Genomic DNA, 18,485 nt, shown 5'->3' on the forward strand with positions numbered 1-18,485 from the left:
ACGTTATTTTATATCGGTTAACTAATCAAGCCAACATTACAGGCCCATTTAATTTTTTAACAAATAGAATTGAATAGCGCAAATTTCTGTAATAACTTGGCTACTTCCCAATACCTTTTGTATGCAAGCGCTGTTGATAACAAAAAAAAAGGAGATAATCGGAGGAAACAACTAGATAATGCAATTGTGAGAACTCTAATTCATCGTCACTTTATCTACTTTTAATCATTTCATATATGACTCGAGTCGTTTTAAGCTTATTTTTCTTTGAGCATCAATAGCACTTTTGGGCTGAGCACGTCTACTATGTATCTTATTCTTTTTGGTTTCTATAGCAGAATAATCGAGAGCCATCTTCATCTCTTTAAGATTTATTTTAACTAGTAAGAAAAAAAACGAACGGCTCATAATATGAAATGATTGTGCATATAGTTGGTATACAAGGACACTGCAATCGAAGCAATATTCTTTATAGGCCATTTATATGAAAACTTCTTTAGAAAAAGCATCCATATGGTGGACGTTTATGCCTTTTGGCTGAATAATTCTAACTACTTGTGCATATTAGAAAGTTATTGACTTGGATTAAGATGATTAACTGTATTGTTTTTGTTGCTTATTCAACAATATAAGGAAAACGTCTTGCAATATAAAAGTACTTGTATGTTGCACAATTACTATTCAAATTTTTCCAAGTTTTTTTTTTGTTTAGATTGCTATCAACACAATTCACTTTTCAAATGTAATGGACTGGCTGGTTTTAATAGGAGAGGGGAGGGGGGGGGGAAAGGATTGCGTGTGAGAGCAAAAGGTACTCAATAATAAGACATGTAAGGAAAAAAGAAAGAAAATAGCCTTCTACTTAAACACAATATTTCATGAAGGAAAAGGGAAAATATAGTCTCATACCATATACCCACTATTTATAAATGAATATTATGTATTGATCATCTCTCTTTTTTTTTATTGTAAATGACGTAAATTTTATTTTTGCATAATGTTTTTATCTCAAGACGATCTTTATTTTAATAGATTGCAACTCGGACCTTAAGATCGTTCACCACGAAGACGACGAGCTAATTGAATATCCTTAGGTTGAATGGTAACCCGCTTGGCATGAATAGCAGCAAGGTTAGTGTCTAGTCAAGGCTCAGTTAGAAGAAAGATACCATGTAGTAAAAGGGGTTTTACCTTCAAAAAGTGAAACAAGGTAAGCTTCCGCAGCTTCTTGTAATGCACCAATAGCAGAGGATTGGAAACGTAAATCAGTCTTGAAATCTTGGGCGATTTCTCTTACAAGACGCTATAAAGATGATGAGTAAATAAAATAAATGAAGAAGAGAATCCGCTTTACTTGGAAAGGAAGTTTACGAATCAAAAGTTCGGTTGATTTCTATAAGATAAAAAGGATTGGTTTAACATAATATAGAGAAAAGGAAGAGCTCAGTATTACTTACTTGATATCTACGAATTTCACGAAGAGCAACAGTACCAGGCTTATAACGATGAGGCTTCTTTACACCACCTAGTAATTATATTTATCATTACTGAAATCAATAAAAACAGACTTACCAGTGGTAGGTGCTGACTTTCTAGCAGCTTTAGTAGCAAGTTGTTTTCTGGGTGCTTTACCACCAGTTGATTTACGAGCAGTTTGTTTAGTTCTGGCCATTTTACTAAAGATAAAAAGAAAAAAGGAAAAGAAGAAAAAAAAAAAGGAAAAAGCACCTTATCACACATTTAAGTGACTATGGTTCTTAAATTTAAACAACCGCAAGATCATGTTTAATTTCTTAATGTATTCATTACTAATTAAAGCTATATAAGCAAATCTATCAAATATGAATAGTGTATTAAAGTATATACAGTTCATTGTCCTTTACTTTATCAATAACAATTGTATATCAACTGATCTACATAAAGGAACAGGAAGCAGCCATTTTTAATTAAACTTGAATGACAATCAATGCAAACAAAAGTAACACAATTATAGTTTGTGTAACACATCTGTTGTGTGTCTCTTGTTCATCATTCAAAAAGTACGACTGTTGAAGAACTAAAATCCAAATTTACAATTCATAATACAAATTAAAATTTTAATATAGTCAATGAATCTACAAATTTAATTCATATCCACTTATACTCTCCTTTTCTCAAATTCTTGTTAAATAAACTCATCTTTTACTGTTTATGAAAAAAATGAAGCTTATAAATAACAGTCCTCACATCATACGTTCTTTCTCCTTTTTTTTTTTTTTTTTTTTTATTACTATTTCTATTGATTTCATAATGATTTATAGATAACCAATCAAGAACCATGACTGAATTATGTAAATAAGATAGAAAATGCAGTGAGGAGTAATACTTTGCTCTTTCATCTATAAAAACCTGTCAGATTGAAATCATTTCTTCCGTATATTCATTGCTTATCAAAAGTTCCTAACCTTAACCTATTTATTTTAAATGCATTCAATAATATTAACTAATGCAGTAGGCAAAGTACAAAGGGGTTCTAAAAGATAAAAATAATCCTTTTTAAAAAAGAGAGATCATATAAATAAATGCGTGATTTTTATTAATGTTTAAAATAAAAAAAAAAAGAATTCAATTGAATATTGAAAATAAACGAATAGAGAGAGGAATAAGAAGGGGAGTGGTTTCAAAGGTAAGGGGCTCTTTAAAGCGAGATTAGGGGTAATGGAAAAAGAGGGGAAGATGTGAAGCCATTAAACCAAAAAATAAGTCCAATGTCCATTCAACTACAACTTTCTTCTCGATTCCTTTTCAAACACATAATCTGGCCTTCTTTTTTTTTAATTATTTATATCGCCATCCCTTTCTCTCCCCTTTCTCTCTTTTTCTTTTCTTTTTTCACTTGACTTTGTCTCGCTTGGTTTTTTCCTTTCCTTCTTTTGTACTTTATTTGCAGTAATGAAGTCAATACAGTTTGTTTTGCTTGCATCCTTTCTATTAACTGCAACGGCAGAGCCGATTCACAGGATTCCTCTGTATCGTAAACGATCAAGTCAGTCTGAATTCATATCAGCTGCCGCATCCTCTCTTAAAAATGGAATGATGGGTGGTATTGTACAGATCGGCAACCCACCTCAAAACTTTACACTCGCATTCGATACATCCTCAGGATTCACCTGGGTTCGTGGTACGAGTTGTCTTGGTGAGAATTGCTTGCATCGTATGGCTTATGATCCTAAAAATTCGACAACTGCTATTTCAATGAATCATAAATTCATTATGGACTACGGACAAGGCATCGCATTTACCGACATTTATTTAGACACACTTCGCTATGCTGGCTTATCAGTCAAGATGCCATTTGGTAGTGCATACTGCATGAAGAACTTTGATCAAGGATTTGATGGCTTTATTGGGCTAGGAAGAAATGTGAATCTGACGGCAAAGGGGATTGTATACGCTAAACGAGATATCCCTGCTTCTGGATTTGTACCTACTGCCTATCAACAAGGTTCTGGTTTGGGAAGCTCTCAATTTGGCATGTACACAGTAAACGTTGGACCTGGATTTACTCAAGATGTCGAATCATCATCTCAGATTGACACAGTTACTGCTAATAATAACAAAAACAATAATAATACGACTACCAATGCATCTACTGCTTCAAGTAAAAACCCTAATGAAACTCCCAACACAGGCTCTACTACCTCTGCTTCTGGTGTTTCTTCTGGTGTTGCTTCTGGTGGTTGGGGAATGCTTAGTAAACGTACATATAATAATGAACCAGCAGGATATCTTGTCTTGGGTAAATAAACTCCTCCCTCCCCCCCTTTTTCCTCCTCTCTCTCTCTCTCTCGCTCTCTCTCTTTCTCCCCTCACTCCTCCCCTATTTTTATTTTTAGAATACTGAAAATACATAATAGGTGGTATAGACGTAGATGCGATTCAAGGAAAATTATATTATGTCAAAGCCTATGAAGATAATGGATCTGGAAACTGGGCAGTGCCTGTCCATCAAGCGAAATTCATCCATGATCTTTATTTCACTGTTGAAAAGCATTCAAAAGCAGTGCTTTCTACATCCACTGATGTCATTGGCTTGCCTAATAAACAAGGTAAGTAGGGCACCCTACGTATCGATATCCCCCTTCTTTGTCTGACTCATCTCTTGATCAATAGCGGATGAATTTAAAAAGAGATGGTATGCTGTTTATGATGAACCAGACAACACATATTTGATACCTTGCTGTTTGATGAACAAATTGACTAGTTTTCAAATCCAGTTGGGTTCTCTCACCGTCACTCTTCCTCCTCATTATTGGAGTCATCCTCGGGATACAGAGACTTGCTGTGAAATGTGCCGCACTCATATTGGTCGTAGTGACTCTGACCAAGATTATGTTCTTGGTTACTCATTTACAAATGCATTTTATGCTCAGTTTGAGGATGACAAGAATAGAATTGGTTTAGCCATAAAAAAGCATCATAAACATGATGGACTTGAGCTTTGTGATGATGCTTAGAAATTTTAATTTTTTTTCTGTACTAAAAAAAATAATCATAATAAAAAAGGCTTTTCTTTACTATTATTATCCATTTTATATTTTATTCATACCCAAGAAAGTAGAAATGAGAAACTGTGAAGTTAAGGAGAAGGAGAATACCATGATTAAAAATAATAATAATAATAGAATGAACTTTGATTACTTTGAATTCTATTTTGTATTATAGGTATTTTAGTACATCTTAACATACAATAGGTTCATCCTAAAAAGGGAGAGCACTTTCTCTCCTCAAACTTTTAAATTTCGACTCGTTTTTTCAATATATTACATATAAAAAAAAAAAAAAAATTCTGAATGCAGTGCAGCAAAAAAAAAATATTTATTGTCATTGAATGGCCTTGATTTTACCATTGTCTTTCCATGTTGTTTCCATTTTGAAATGCGTATCCATTTGCTAATTGTCTTTGAACGCCGAATGCATTATTGTTATTAGGTTGACGTCTACCATATTGCACTTGTTGTTGAAAACCGCCATTGTAATTTTGCCAACCTGGAGGAGGGCGATCCTTACCCCATGAGAGCTATAGAGAATGAGTATACAGGCATGATGATCATCTTACAATAAATTTACCTTTGTAACATTTCCATTGATACTCATGTTTTGTAAATGAACAATGGCATTAGCAGCATTTTCATGTGTATCCATTCTAGAATTCGTTTAATATCATGTTTCCTACACATTGTATTCCTTACTTGACAAATGCAAATCCTCGATCAGCTTGAAATTTAACTTCTTGTACATAACCAAATCTTTGAAAAGGTTGAACCAAATCATTTTCTACAACCAACATTTAATTTTTTTTTTGTTGCATTATCGACTTACGAGAAACATTAAGTGGGATATTGCCAACATAAATACTTGTCACATAAGCAGGTGTCTGTTGAACAACAACTTCATAAGGTAACTGTTGACCTGGTTGAGGTGCAGGCATAGCCGTTTGTCCCTTTTGTGTAGCCCAGTTACAACGAATAGGACGAGTTCCTAACCATTCACCATTCATGGTAGCAATGGCTCTTTCTGCATCTGTCTTGTCTCTAAAAGCTACAAAACCAAATCCTCTTGACTTTCCAGAAAGTGGATCCCACATAACATGAGCCTCTCTATAACATATTTAGCCCAAGAGCACACAAAAAAAAAATACAAAAAAACTTACGACATGGTGCCAAATTCAGAAAAGGCTTGTGCAAGCTTTTCATCATTAATCTCAGCCGCAAGATCACCGACAAACACATGGAAGTGGTTGGTCGTATCTTCTTTTGTCATTTGCAAAGGAGGGTTGATATTAGCAGAAGGCTGAGCCCAGTTTGCTCTAATTTCCTATACATGATTTGTTTATAAATTTTCTACAATTGTAACATATGCACTTTACATAGTTGAAAATCTTTCTACCATTCATATCTTGGATAGCTTGTTCAGCAACTCTTGGATCAGCAAATTCAACAAATCCATAATTGACAGCACCCTATCTATTGATAAGTTGATTTGTTTTTCGTTTTTTCATCATCCTTACAAAATTGTTATGTTTTCTAACCTATTTTATTAAAAGTTATTGACTTGTACACATAATAAATAAACAAAAAAAAAACTCACAGAAATGATTTTAACACTAACAACTTGACCAACAGTTGTGAAAATCTCGTTCAGCATGGTATCAGTTACTCTATATAATGACGCAGATGAGTCATTGGTTCTATTCGAACAGCACAGTTATACCTTTGGTCCAAATTTCCTACATAAATAGTAGTAGCTGGATTAGTAGTTTCTGCAACATTAGAAGTTACGTCCATTGCTGACATTTTTTTTTTTTTTTTGAAATCGAAAAAAAAAGGGGAGAGGAAAGGGCGAAAAGAAGAAGGGAAAAAAAAAGAAAAAAAAAAAGAGGGATTTAAAAAAAAAAGAGGAAGATTGAAGTGTTGCGCTTTTTTTCTTTTTTTTTCTTTCTTTTTACAAAAAAAAGGTTTTTTGTTGGAAAAAAAAGAAGAAAAAAAAAAGAAAGGGAGAGTAGGGTGGGTTGTCTATGTAAAGTGGCTTTTTTATGTGGAGTCGATCCAATCAAAAGGAATGTGTGGTCTTTATTAAACAACCGACTTTGTTTTTTATTTTAAAGATGTATTCTTTTATACCAATTGCTTTATTTCATTCACTCTTTCCTTTGCTCTTTCCATACAGTGATTCAATTGTTCTTTACTGAGTGTGTTGCCTCCTGTTTTATAAATTCTACATATATTGTAATCAAAGTCCATAATGATTGTAATTGATTCTTTTGTTAAGATTTCTTCTGTGTCATTAGGATCTGCTAGTATGACATCTGGATTGTTGAATAGACAAAAGGTAGATGAAACAGGGAATCTTGTTAGTTGAATGGGCTCACTAAATTCATTGGGCTCAGCTTCAACTATCATTGCAGGTGTCACTTCTGCTTTTGGTAATTTTACTATATTCAATAAAGCAATAAGCATAAATAATCATAAAAGATCAAGACTTACAATCTTTTAATGCAGTTGCTAATGCTAATAAGCTTGCGTCCAATACGTTTCCATCGTAGTTTAAGCAGACTATATCTGCATACAAGACCCAGACTGCTTTTCCTTCCTCAATACATAGACTTTCTAAAGGAAATACGTTTGATCTACAGCGAAATATTAATCATTTCAAAAGCTTTCCACATTTTTTGATTCTTTACTTTAAAAGTGTTTGGTGAATAAATTCTGACAGTACTTGTGCTTTTTCTGAGGGTGGTCCAGCTTTAAACTTGGAAGAGCATAATGGTGGTAATTCAACATTAGGAACTAAAAAAAAGACAATTATGCTACAGGTAAAAAGGGAAGTATAATGTTTCATCTTTACCCAAAAAGCCTTGGTTAGGAGTATCGACTTTTGGTTCACTGACTTCTGCTTTAATACCACAAACAACTGTAGTACCACCTAAACGTACCATGGCACTTGAATTAGCTGTTGAAATAGCGTTTCTCATAATATTTGTTGTTCTAAACTGGTCTAATATTCTTCCATCCGGTCTCACTTTCTCATTAAGAAACTTTTTTAAATATTCATGAGGTTGAATTCTACTGAATATTTCAAAATTAGATGCCATTATGTAATGATGCTGAAAGAAAAAAAGAAGAAAAAAAAAGGAACCTATTTCACACATGCCATGCAAGAAAATGATGTGGCTTAGAAAGAGCCTATCGCACACTGAATCCTTCAAACAAGTATGCAGACTCTTTTAGGTAACCCAAATCATCCTGTTCTCTTTAGAATGCAATCAAATCTTCTATCACACGTAAATAAAAGAAGAAAAGGGAATCTTTTCTATGGAAATGGTTCCAGAATGATATGTCATCTTTGTTCCTATCATCACCTATGCTTTCGTTCTCTCTCTCTCTCTCTCTTTTTTTATTGTCGCTGTAAAAGATATTAAACAACTTACAATATCTATGTTCTCAGTAATCATGTAAAGTAAGTTATCAGCATCAATCTTATCCACCCTTTTCTTTTTTTTTCCTTTTATGAAATATTCTTTTTGTACACACAGCATCTTGTCGATAGTTAGCAATACACTTTTGAAAGAACATGGATCATTCCATCTACCCGAATAGTTCTAGTGCGAACAAAGTAGTATGACTTGAGCTGATTATGGTATGATTCAATCCATATTAGCAGCAAAAACACACATTGTTTCTTCAAGAATGGACCATCATTATCTTTTGTTCATAGCAAGACCTGAAATCCAGCTTTAGAAGAAGCAAAGCGGACAACATAAATCATGGCATTCAAAATAACTCGGATGGCAATACATGCTTTTATGCTCTTCATTGTAAAATGAACAACTTTGATGCCTGATCTTGTGTGCTTTTCCCATGATTTTTTCATATGCCAATAGCACAATCATAAGCTAATTGATTCAAAAAGACGACGCGAATAGCAAATAGCACAATCTAGCCAAAATCAATGATCCTCTTTTTAACCAGAGGACTACCACCAACAATGCCTTGTTTAAACTAACTGTAGGATTTATAAGGACCCCAATGCGTGTGTTTATCCATCACACTTTATTGTCAAAACAAAAATGAAGCTCCACAGTCAAACCAGTCATGAGCTACCTTTCTCACTCCATGGAACTGAAATGAAACAAGAGAGATCATAACCAGTCAATTACCTTTGATCTGATTACCTTTGGGATCATGAATGGATTAGACGCTTTAGGATGACAAAGACTGATCGTATTGTTCTAAATTTGAAAAAGGGATAAGGTCTTGTTCAATCGCAGCTTCATCTTTTGTGTATCGTTATTTGATTGAATACAACGGATGTCCTGTAGACAATCACCCTATCCACAAGACTGTCAGTGGATCAAGTTGCTTCAAAGGAACCTGTCGATGGAAGAAGATGACAGAACTCATTCCACCCCCCATTTCAATTGAATTTCAACAAGTCATCAAGCTGCCATGTATGAAAAGATGGGACGAGAGGCTGTTTGAACGTTCATGGCACCTGCCAGCTCCTAGTGCAGATGATTCAACTTTATAGTCACAAAAGTACAGAGCATACGTTATGACCCAAGTCAAGCATTCCTTTGGAATGGTCTTTATCTGTCCTTTTCTGACCTTGCCCTCCGTTCGATTGTAACCTGTCAAAACACAATCATCTTTCTGGTCATGGATGTCTTTGTCAAGTTGGATCTACAAGCATCACTTTCTTGTTTCGAGTGTAGAAAGATCTGTTATTATCCAACATGCTACCTTTTGAAAAGCAACGAGACCAAATCTGAGATGTTGAATACATAATAAAGCCCATTTTAGACAACTTGGCCACTTGTAGACAAAGTCAAACACATGTCCTCTCTTTGACTGTTCAAAATGATAAGACATTGAAAGACATGTACCCATGTGAAGTTTAATTTTATTTGTTTAAACAAGTCTTTAGAATGAACTAAAGTTTATCTTGCCTGATACTGCCAACCTCTTCTCTGTAGGATGTTGACAGCTCTCTTGAGTAGAGGTCATCGGTAGTACAGTTAGGGGCGCACAAACAGCTTAGAGTACCAACAATGGTTACAAAAGATGTCAAGTTTTTTTTAAACAATTCATTTTCTTTTTGATGGCGAGAGGGTGAACAGGATGACCTATGTAGACTGCTTACGCTTTCTCCATTTGTTTTAGATGCTCATAAAAGACAGTTGTATTCTAGATTTCTATAGAAAGTAGAACAAATCATTCCAATCGAAAAGAATGATCCAACATGGGGCTATGCTATGTTCCTCACCTTGTCTTTTGACTTTTTCACCCAACATCCTTTTTCTTTGGTGAAACACATCCAGTTCACATCAAGCTTGTTTGGGGAGTCAGTGATAGGATGATGAGAGTGAGACAAAGAAAGTGTATTTGGAATACCCCACTTTTTTGTATGAATCTGTTACTACTGAGAACCTTAAACAATGGATTCTTTAAATAAACAATCTGAGAATCAAAGCAGGATTCAAAAGAGACAAAGCGGATCATAGTTGTCCAGAGGGAAAGATGACGTCCGAATTTTTTTTTTCTTTTTTGTAAATGTGTGTGTGTGTGACAGAAAGGGGAATTCTAAACAAGCACAAGACCTGATTTTTCTTTTCTATTTTTTTTTTTCCCTCATTTTCTTTTTGTACCTAAAAAAAACAAGACCTCTGTTAATTAGAAAAAGCAATGAGTGTATTTCTTGATACTTTACGTAAACACGATCTTGATCAGGTAAACATAATAATAGCTTCTATTTTATTTATTTAATTAACCCTAAAGAGAAATATAGTTTTACTCAACGTAAGTTATTTTATATATTTATTTATTCACTGATTGCATAATGTCACATATCCTTACTCATTGACCTTTTCTCTCTCTTTTTTTAATTGTCACTAGTTTTTCCACTCATGGCATAACTCATCTTCAAAGTTTAGCTCAGGTAACGTGCCATTTTTTTTTTATATATAAAAAGAGACTAAAAAAAAAAATTCATACGATCTCAGCTCTCTTTGCAAGATTATTCTCGACTGGGAATAACGAATACAGCAGACAGAAGAAAGATATTTGGTCTGGTTCAATCGATTCGTAAAGATAACAGTGCAGACATCAAACCGAACATGATGACCTTTTCCACTTCTACGATGACCAGCGGACTTCGACAACCTCAAACCTATTCGACCACGACCACGACCAGTCGCTTACCTCAACCCGACAGCCACCGTAGACGACAGAGTATCATTGCAGACAAACCCCCTTCGATCACGACACATGGCGGCGGCGAACGACCGATGAGGACACGGACGATGTCAGATGCACCCAGACCTGACCTTCAGCAACTGCTACGATCCCCCCTGAGGGACAAACGGATCCAGTTACGTCAATCGCTCTTGATGGATCAACCGAGCGAAGAAGACTCGGATGAAGAGCTGGGAACGACAAAAAATAGACGCTTCAGAGCATCGGCCCCCCTCCTGGATGCCTATGGGGTGCCTCTCTCACCCGCCAAGGCCGCCGTACGCTCCAAGGAACAGTCGGGTGGGTTTGTTTTGCCACCGAGTGATCTGGATCAAAAGATCAGGGTCTGTGTCAAAAAGAGACCGCTGAACAAGAAGGAGTTGGAGAAGGGTGAGAAGGATGTGGCACCGACGGTGGGCACACGAAGTCTACAAATCAATGAACCCAAGTAAGTGTTCCTGACAGGGCTGGATTGAGCTCGTGCTGATCTCATGCTGTAGATTACGACTGGACATGAGTAAATACACCGATCAGCATTCCTTTACGTTCGATGACGTGTTTGATTCGGATGTACCGAACTCGACTGTGTATGAACGCACAGCGCTTCCACTGGTCCACTACATCTTCAAAGGTGGAAAAGCGACTTGTTTTGCCTAGTAAGTGGGGGGGGGAGTGTGATGAGATTATGTTAACTGATCCGCTTTATGATCACAGTGGCCAGACAGGTTCAGGTAAGACATATACCATGCTAGACCCAAGACATGGTCTGTACATCTTGGCAGCGCGTGATATCTTTACGATGCTTCGGAAGCCAGAGAATGAACATTTGACGGCATGGATTGGTTTATATGAAATATACCAGGGACAGCTCTATGATTTATTGAACGAACGCAAAAAGTTATTTGCGAGAGAAGATGGAAAGAGCAATGTGATCATTATGGGGTTAAAGGAATACCCGATTGACAATGTAAATAAATTGGTGCAAGTCTTTGATTATGGAAGTAGTGTTCGTACGACGGGTAAGTGACCTGATAGTGTGTGTGTGGTCTGTGACTGATTCAGGATAGGAACGACGGGTGCCAATGACAGTTCATCCAGATCCCATGCTGTTTTACAGATATTACTCAAACACAAGGCGAATAAGAAAAAGATACACGGCAAATTGAGTTTTATTGATCTAGCAGGGTCTGAAAGAGGAGCGGATAGAGGAGAAGCAGATACAAAGACAAGGTAGGTTCGGACGATGGATGGATGAGGTTTATTAAGAGGATGATTAGAATGGAAGGAGCAGAGATCAACAAGAGTCTGCTGGCTCTTAAAGAATGTATTCGTGCTCTAGACAAAGACAAGAGACATACACCCTTCAGACAGAGTAAACTGACTCAGGTATTAAAAGATTCGTTTGTTGGGCATTCTCGTACTTGCATGGTGGCTACCATCTCACCGGGTGGTTCGAATAGTGAACACACGTTGAATACGTTGAGATATGCTGATAGGTAAAATAGAGAAGAAGAAGGGTTTAGAGAAGATGAATTCATTCTGTGATAGAGTAAAGGAGCTTAAAGGTGAAAGAGACAAGAGAAATTATGTAGAGAAAAACACGAATGTGACACAAGAAGAAGAGTATGAGGATTATGAAGAAGAAGAAGAGGAAGAGTTTATGCAAGAGGATGATGAAGAAGAAGAAGAGTATTTTAGTAATGATTCTGATATCCTGAATGAATATACCTTTCATGGAGAAAATTTACTTGATGTTGATTTTCCTAATGAACAAGACACACTGTTTATGCAATCCAACAGTTCAATGATGGCACCCCAAGAGATCGAACAACAGACCGACCTGAAGAGTTCAGCCAGTAGTAGCAGCAACAGTCGGCCGAACTCGATGACGTATCCCAACCGATCGAATAGCCAATATGCATCGATTCAACCCCAACCACCCAAGACACTTCCTAGATCCTATTCCATGTATTCGACCGATACAGCTTCAGATACCTCTTCTACCTATTCCTCACCTCAACGTTCATTCCATTCGACTGTGAACACGACCTCGCTGTCTACACCCTCCACACAAAATGAGAGTGTACCCTCCTTTAGTCATGATCATATGGACGAATTCATTCGATTTCATCGAGCCGAGATACGTGAAACATCCGATTGTACCAAACGAGAGACGAAGCTTGTGAGCCACATGTCACTTCAGCTGTCATTTGATAGTCAAACGAGAAACACATCTGAATTTCTTAAATATTTACAAGATTTGGATGAACTGCTGGAACATAAATTGGCAGCGATTGAAGCATTAAGAGATCGTATCAGTGACATTGTGGGTCAAATTGAATTGTAAAGAAAGAAATAAATTAATTTTTTTTTTAATCAGGAGCAAGTGTAACCAAGCTATTAAAAATAAAAACTCCATCATTTCCATTAATTTCTTTCTTTTTTTTATATATTTTATTTTCATGACAACAGATAAAAAGAGAGGACATCATATCTCAGCCCCTTTGCCACCACAGATGATGAGAAATGATGATTATCCACCACCTGCTTATCAACCCACCACACAATATTATTATCCACCTCATCACCCACAAGAACCCTCCTCGAAAGGTAAAATAGAAAATAAAGAAAGACAAAAACTCATCCAATCACAGACTATCTCAATTATTCTTATTATCCCACACCATCACCACAAACCGTCATCATCCAAAGACAGCCAACGAGGTCAAAAGATTCTTGTTGTTGGGGATGGTAAGAATCAGTTGTCATGATGTGTTACTGATTGTTTATAGTCTAGCCGCTTTATGTCTTTGCTTTGGTGCAAAAGAATGTTGTTAATTCTCTTGACTCATCTTCATCTCTCTCTCTTCATCTTCATTTTCTAAACCAAAAAGAAAGGACATTCATCAAGGAAAAAAAAAAAACATGTAGAATTATCATTGAATAAATTGACTTTTTTGAAAGGGCGATCCACGTTGTCTGTGTAACCATTCATTTTCTTACTTTGAAAAGAGTCGATCCTTTCTAAACAGGTTTTTAAAAAAAAAAGACAACAAGGGGATCTTGACTGGGGAGAGGGGATGAATCACTTGGGTTGATTTTAAACTGATTTGAATTGTCAAATCATGCATTGTAAAAAGAAGACATGGGTTGGATAGAAACTAATCGTCTTTTTTAAATTACTGCCAACCAACATTTCCCTTTTTTAAAATCCCCCCTCCCTGACACCGTTACGCGTTTTAGGATGGACGCGTTCGGCTGATGCATTCACATAAAATGACGTTTGCTTGTCCTACTTTTCAAATTACGTCGCTTGTGGCGTTCATGATTTGTATCATGTGAAAATAATGTTGGAGTGGGAAGGTTTTTTTTTTTTGGACTGAAAGAATTGTATCGGAAAATATCGGGAAAAGGAATAGACAGTTTTAAGAAAAAAAAAAAAAAAAACAAAAAAAAGAGAGAGAAAGGGAATAAAAGAAGAGGGAGGATGAATAAAAATAGAGTGAATGATTGAAATCATCAAAAGAAAAAGAGAGAGAGAGAGAGAGAGGGAAGGTGGTTATCTTTTTGTTTCCCTTTTATATATAAAAAGATCTTATCACGTTTCTTTTTTTCTTATCTTTAAATAAATGGATTTGATTGGATAAAAAAGTTTTTTTTTTTGGATAAAGTACTGATTAAAGATAAGAATGATTTCTTGTATTTGATTGGATAAAAAGATCCGCTTTATAAATAAGAAGAAAAGAATGCCCTTTTTTATTTCTTTTTTTTTTTTTTCTTTATGAATCATTCAAGAAAATCTAAAGATCCTTCACTTTCTATAAAAACTGATTCACTTGGCATTTCATTTGTTGAAGAAACCATATTATCTAAACATGCTATTGTTTCTCCTTTAGAAACGAATAAGAACCCTCTTCATAATCCATTTCCATCCCCTACTTCCAATAAATCTACTCTTTGGCGTAGTCAGTGTCAATTAACAAGGCTTTCTTCCAATAAAATAACACCAAAATCATGGGAATCATTAAAAAGTCCTGCTGCTTCTTTTTTGGCTAGTTTCTCTTCTCCTATTGCTGATCATCCTTTTGAAGAAGAACAAGAAGGAGATGAGATTGATGATTATGTGCTTGATAAAATCATTGGTTACGGTGGATTCTCTGTGGTTCGAAAAGGATTCCGTATTTCGGATGGAAAGAAAGTGGCGATTAAAATCATCAAGAAACAAGAAGACGACTTGAGACTCGAGCGAGAGATTCAGCTCTGGAAGTCACTGGATCATCCCAACATTGTCTGTTTGGAAAAAGTACTAGAGACAGACCATGCGACATTCATCGTCTGTGATTATTGTGAGAATGGCAACCTGCTGGATTATGTCAAACACAAACAACGAACAGAGGATGAGATCCGAAAGGTGTTTGGTGAATTATGTGATGCCCTAGGCTATTTACATCAAGAAGCAAGGCTGGTTCACAAGGATTTAAAGTTGGAAAACGTCTTGCTGGATGAAAACAACAAGGTCAAGTTGTGTGATTTCGGTCTGGCCATCTGTCAACAACCTCTCGTTCAATTACCACTCTCGCCTCCCCTCTCTGGCGATGACTACGCCGGTGGTTCACTGGCTTATGCTGCACCTGAACAAATCAAATCGGCTCGAGCGATCTCTTGTCCTTTGACTGACATTTGGTCTCTGGGTGTCATTCTCTATGCTCTCATCAGTCGTAAACTACCCTTTCATGATGAATATGATCCTCGCTTACAACAAAAGATCCTTTTAGGTCACTATGACATGCCTTCCGATATTTCCCTTGAATTACAAGATTTGATTCAACACTGTCTCATGCTCGATCCTCATCAACGTTTTAACATTCAACAAGTCTTACAATCTTCTTGGTTGAACCAGTAAGTTGTTTACTCTTTTTTTTTTTTGTATATATCGCATCGAATACCACTTTACAAATGTATATTCCCCTTCCCTTTCTTTTTCATGTAAAAAAAAAAAAAAAAACAAATGTATACAATCCTATACATCAATAAACCATTTTAATTTCTTGAATGATCATTTGCTGTGTATTAACTATAATTATGTCATTTGAATCCACGGATTCAATACGCGTACCAGACAGGCAATCACCCATTCTCTTTTCCACTCATCTATCAATAAGATGTCAATACAATCATCAACTACTCTTAAACTCACTCCATCTTTCTATCCTATTCTTTGGTCCAATCTGAATAGCATGGCCGGGTATTTTTTGTCTTATTTCAGGATGCGCTTGTAAATACTGACATCTTGCTCTCTCTGCTGCTGATTGAATCGCTTGATCTTCAGGATCCGTCTTGTATAAATCACACTTTGTACATTTTGTACATGGACTTCCTGGTATCGCTCGAAAATGATCACAGAAATGCTTGTAAGATTCTATCCAACTCTCTTATTCTTCTCGTCCTTCCATTCCATCACTTACCTTTCAAAATGTCTTTTCTACAAACATAACACATCGTATAACCACATCGGCACACAATCTTGTTGCATCCATCCGATTTTTGAAAGGACAGTGAACAGTTTGGACACTTTAAGAAAGCTTTATCTTTTTGCTATTTCATGTGCAATTCAACTTACTGTTCTCTTCACTGCATCTGCCATGGCCTTTTCAACATAGAGTCTCAATCCATCTGCTTCCTTTTCATAACATTGATGTAAACCTCTAAAGGGTCTTTGACATTCAAGACAAGTGACCGTCTTACATTCAGGGTTTTTACAATACAGAACCATACCTCGTCTTGTCCTTATCAACCGTTCACGGGCTATCTCTAAATGGTTCAAAAGATCCCACTGGAGACACCATCGTAAGGCAATCAGAGGAAAATAATAAAAGTAGCGAGAATGACTTAATAAAAAGTAAGAAAACGTAGGTATCTCAACTACCGTCCACCACCAACACACGCGCCTCACCCATCCACTCAATCCATCCAGGACCGATCTCACGCTCTCTGCTGATTCATCCCATTCAAAATAAGAACATGCACAGCACTGGATTCTCTGCTGAGGAAAACAGCCTTCGAGTTGAGATTGTTCATAGGCCTTCCACACATCGGCCGTCAAGACCCGTTGGAGGCTCAGGGTGGGTAACCAGCCCCCACAGTCTTCGGTGGACGCGATGCAGCCGATCCGTGCCTGGCCTCGAAGGGATCCTTGGCCAAAGAGTCCCTCGGATAGGTAATGCCGGATACAGTCATGACAAAAGGCATGGGTGGCCTGAGAACAAAACAAGAGGTCTTCAAAGGTCCTGTCGCCATAGCAGCAGTCACAACCGATCCACTGCTGCTGCCGATCGTATTCTGCCTCATTCAGCCTTTTCGCGAATCGAACGTCATGCTCGGCTTGGGTCTCTCGCTTGCGCTGCGCCAGCGTCTCGAGCTGGCTTTCCAATCGAGGATCGCATTCGCCATACTGTCTTGGGTGAGACGCATGCCAGTGCGTCCACAGGTTCTTGATCGATTGCCAAAACCCACCCGACCCCATGGCTTGCAGTTGATCATGGCTTTTTAAATAATCCCAATTGTTTTCGGCCAAGACGGCTTGGATCGATGATTTCCAAATCTAGAGAACCCTTTTGGATCAACACCCACTCTTTTGTTTTTTTTTTTTTTTTTTTTTTTTTTTCCTTTCTTCTTACCTGAGGAAAGTCCTTGACGAGCTGAGCCTGAGCTTGGTCTTTGTATCGCTGACCATGAATCCCTTCCGCACGATCCATCTTTCCATAATCTAATCTTTCGGGCCACCGTGCCAGCTTCAGTAATTCTTCAGTCACATGTTCCACATGCGCACAAGCGTATCGCAACACCCTTTCACGTAAAAATCCAATGTCGCAGTCTGGAAAGATCTCGAGTGCCAAGAGCCGTAAACAGGCATTCAGCCGGTTGTCGTGGACGGGGTCGTAGGAAGGTATCTGTGGATAGTATCCTCCACATTCCATGATCTTTTCCGTCACTCTTTCAACTGCATCATTCGAATAGTGATCAAGGCACGATCGGAAATATTCAGCATCTACACCAACAGAAAAAAAAAAACAATTAATCACTCTATGCATTCCTTGAGCTTGATCTCTACCTCCATTTGGAAATAGTTCTAGTAGTTGCTCGACTTCTTTATCCTTTTTATTGGAAATCAACATTGAGTTGGTGTCTGCTGAACGGTGAAGTCTATTTTTGATAGTGTGAATTGACATGGCAAAGGATTTAAAAAAAAAAAAAAAAGCAAAAACAAAAATAATGCTAATTTTTTATTTTTTATAGTTCGCCCATTGAAAATAAAATCTCACTCTGATTTATCAGCATTGATAGAACAGTACGGATAGAAAAAAGTACTTTTTTTTTTTGCAATTGCGACAGCATGCATTCATTTTACATCCAAATTGAATACATATATGTTCAGTGAACTATTTTTGTGTAAGCCTATGCTATATGAAGCTGTATTCTATCACAAACATCAATCGTTGATTGAAAAACCTTGAACTATAAACACTGTTCATCATAAACGATGCTTATTTTTTTTTTGGTTGTGTCTTTTGTTGAATTGTCATTTGTAAAAAAGGAGCCAAGTTGTCTGGCTCTTGGAATATTCATAGACGCCTATTCCAAGCCAAAAAAAAAAAAAAAAAAAAAGACAGACATTGGCCTGACGAGTCTAGGATGGAGATGATGAAACAATTT

At 36.7% G+C, this 18,485-nt stretch overlaps 9 protein-coding genes across 9 annotated transcripts; 5 read left to right on the forward strand and 4 right to left on the reverse strand.

The window, feature by feature from the left end:
• Window positions 1-1,047: 1,047 nt before the first annotated feature.
• RO3G_07249 (histone) lies at window positions 1,048-1,672 on the reverse strand (the record flags this gene model as incomplete). The annotated part of the gene is made up of 5 exons (XM_067661839.1): window positions 1,048-1,139; window positions 1,192-1,303; window positions 1,355-1,393; window positions 1,458-1,525; window positions 1,573-1,672. 5 exons carry the CDS (start codon window positions 1,670-1,672, stop codon window positions 1,048-1,050), a joined length of 411 nt encoding a protein of 136 aa, XP_067517940.1.
• Window positions 1,673-2,931: 1,259 nt separating this feature from the next.
• Window positions 2,932-4,496, forward strand: RO3G_07250 (uncharacterized protein; the record flags this gene model as incomplete). The annotated part of the gene is made up of 3 exons (XM_067661840.1): window positions 2,932-3,778; window positions 3,897-4,088; window positions 4,153-4,496. The coding sequence occupies 3 exons, from the start codon at window positions 2,932-2,934 to the stop codon at window positions 4,494-4,496; spliced, it is 1,383 nt and encodes a 460-aa protein (XP_067517941.1).
• Window positions 4,497-4,882: 386 nt separating this feature from the next.
• On the reverse strand, window positions 4,883-6,335 carry RO3G_07251 (uncharacterized protein; the record flags this gene model as incomplete). The annotated part of the gene is made up of 9 exons (XM_067661841.1): window positions 4,883-5,059; window positions 5,110-5,185; window positions 5,232-5,316; window positions 5,362-5,639; window positions 5,693-5,856; window positions 5,909-6,001; window positions 6,050-6,070; window positions 6,130-6,199; window positions 6,253-6,335. The coding sequence occupies 9 exons, from the start codon at window positions 6,333-6,335 to the stop codon at window positions 4,883-4,885; spliced, it is 1,047 nt and encodes a 348-aa protein (XP_067517942.1).
• Window positions 6,336-7,218: 883 nt separating this feature from the next.
• RO3G_07252 (uncharacterized protein) lies at window positions 7,219-7,477 on the reverse strand (the record flags this gene model as incomplete). The annotated part of the gene is made up of 2 exons (XM_067661842.1): window positions 7,219-7,328; window positions 7,387-7,477. The coding sequence occupies 2 exons, from the start codon at window positions 7,475-7,477 to the stop codon at window positions 7,219-7,221; spliced, it is 201 nt and encodes a 66-aa protein (XP_067517943.1).
• A 1,131-nt stretch (window positions 7,478-8,608) lies between these two features.
• RO3G_07253 (uncharacterized protein) lies at window positions 8,609-9,069 on the forward strand (the record flags this gene model as incomplete). Its single annotated transcript, XM_067661843.1, has 2 exons — window positions 8,609-8,621; window positions 8,861-9,069. The coding sequence occupies 2 exons, from the start codon at window positions 8,609-8,611 to the stop codon at window positions 9,067-9,069; spliced, it is 222 nt and encodes a 73-aa protein (XP_067517944.1).
• Window positions 9,070-10,223: 1,154 nt separating this feature from the next.
• RO3G_07254 (uncharacterized protein) lies at window positions 10,224-13,119 on the forward strand (the record flags this gene model as incomplete). Its single annotated transcript, XM_067661844.1, has 8 exons — window positions 10,224-10,268; window positions 10,434-10,476; window positions 10,629-11,220; window positions 11,273-11,428; window positions 11,487-11,791; window positions 11,957-12,002; window positions 12,050-12,268; window positions 12,321-13,119. The coding sequence occupies 8 exons, from the start codon at window positions 10,224-10,226 to the stop codon at window positions 13,117-13,119; spliced, it is 2,205 nt and encodes a 734-aa protein (XP_067517945.1).
• A 115-nt stretch (window positions 13,120-13,234) lies between these two features.
• On the forward strand, window positions 13,235-13,610 carry RO3G_07255 (uncharacterized protein; the record flags this gene model as incomplete). The annotated part of the gene is made up of 3 exons (XM_067661845.1): window positions 13,235-13,382; window positions 13,427-13,523; window positions 13,565-13,610. 3 exons carry the CDS (start codon window positions 13,235-13,237, stop codon window positions 13,608-13,610), a joined length of 291 nt encoding a protein of 96 aa, XP_067517946.1.
• Window positions 13,611-14,553: 943 nt separating this feature from the next.
• Window positions 14,554-15,675, forward strand: RO3G_07256 (uncharacterized protein; the record flags this gene model as incomplete). Its single annotated transcript, XM_067661846.1, has 1 exon — window positions 14,554-15,675. One exon carries the CDS (start codon window positions 14,554-14,556, stop codon window positions 15,673-15,675), a length of 1,122 nt encoding a protein of 373 aa, XP_067517947.1.
• A 708-nt stretch (window positions 15,676-16,383) lies between these two features.
• Window positions 16,384-18,001, reverse strand: RO3G_07257 (uncharacterized protein; the record flags this gene model as incomplete). The annotated part of the gene is made up of 3 exons (XM_067661847.1): window positions 16,384-17,373; window positions 17,450-17,820; window positions 17,884-18,001. The coding sequence occupies 3 exons, from the start codon at window positions 17,999-18,001 to the stop codon at window positions 16,384-16,386; spliced, it is 1,479 nt and encodes a 492-aa protein (XP_067517948.1).
• Window positions 18,002-18,485: the final 484 nt, after the last annotated feature.

This window comes from Rhizopus delemar, genomic scaffold, assembly GCF_000149305.1.
Source record: "Rhizopus delemar RA 99-880 supercont3.5 genomic scaffold, whole genome shotgun sequence".
NCBI classification, from domain to species: Eukaryota; Fungi; Mucoromycota; class Mucoromycetes; order Mucorales; family Rhizopodaceae; genus Rhizopus; species Rhizopus delemar.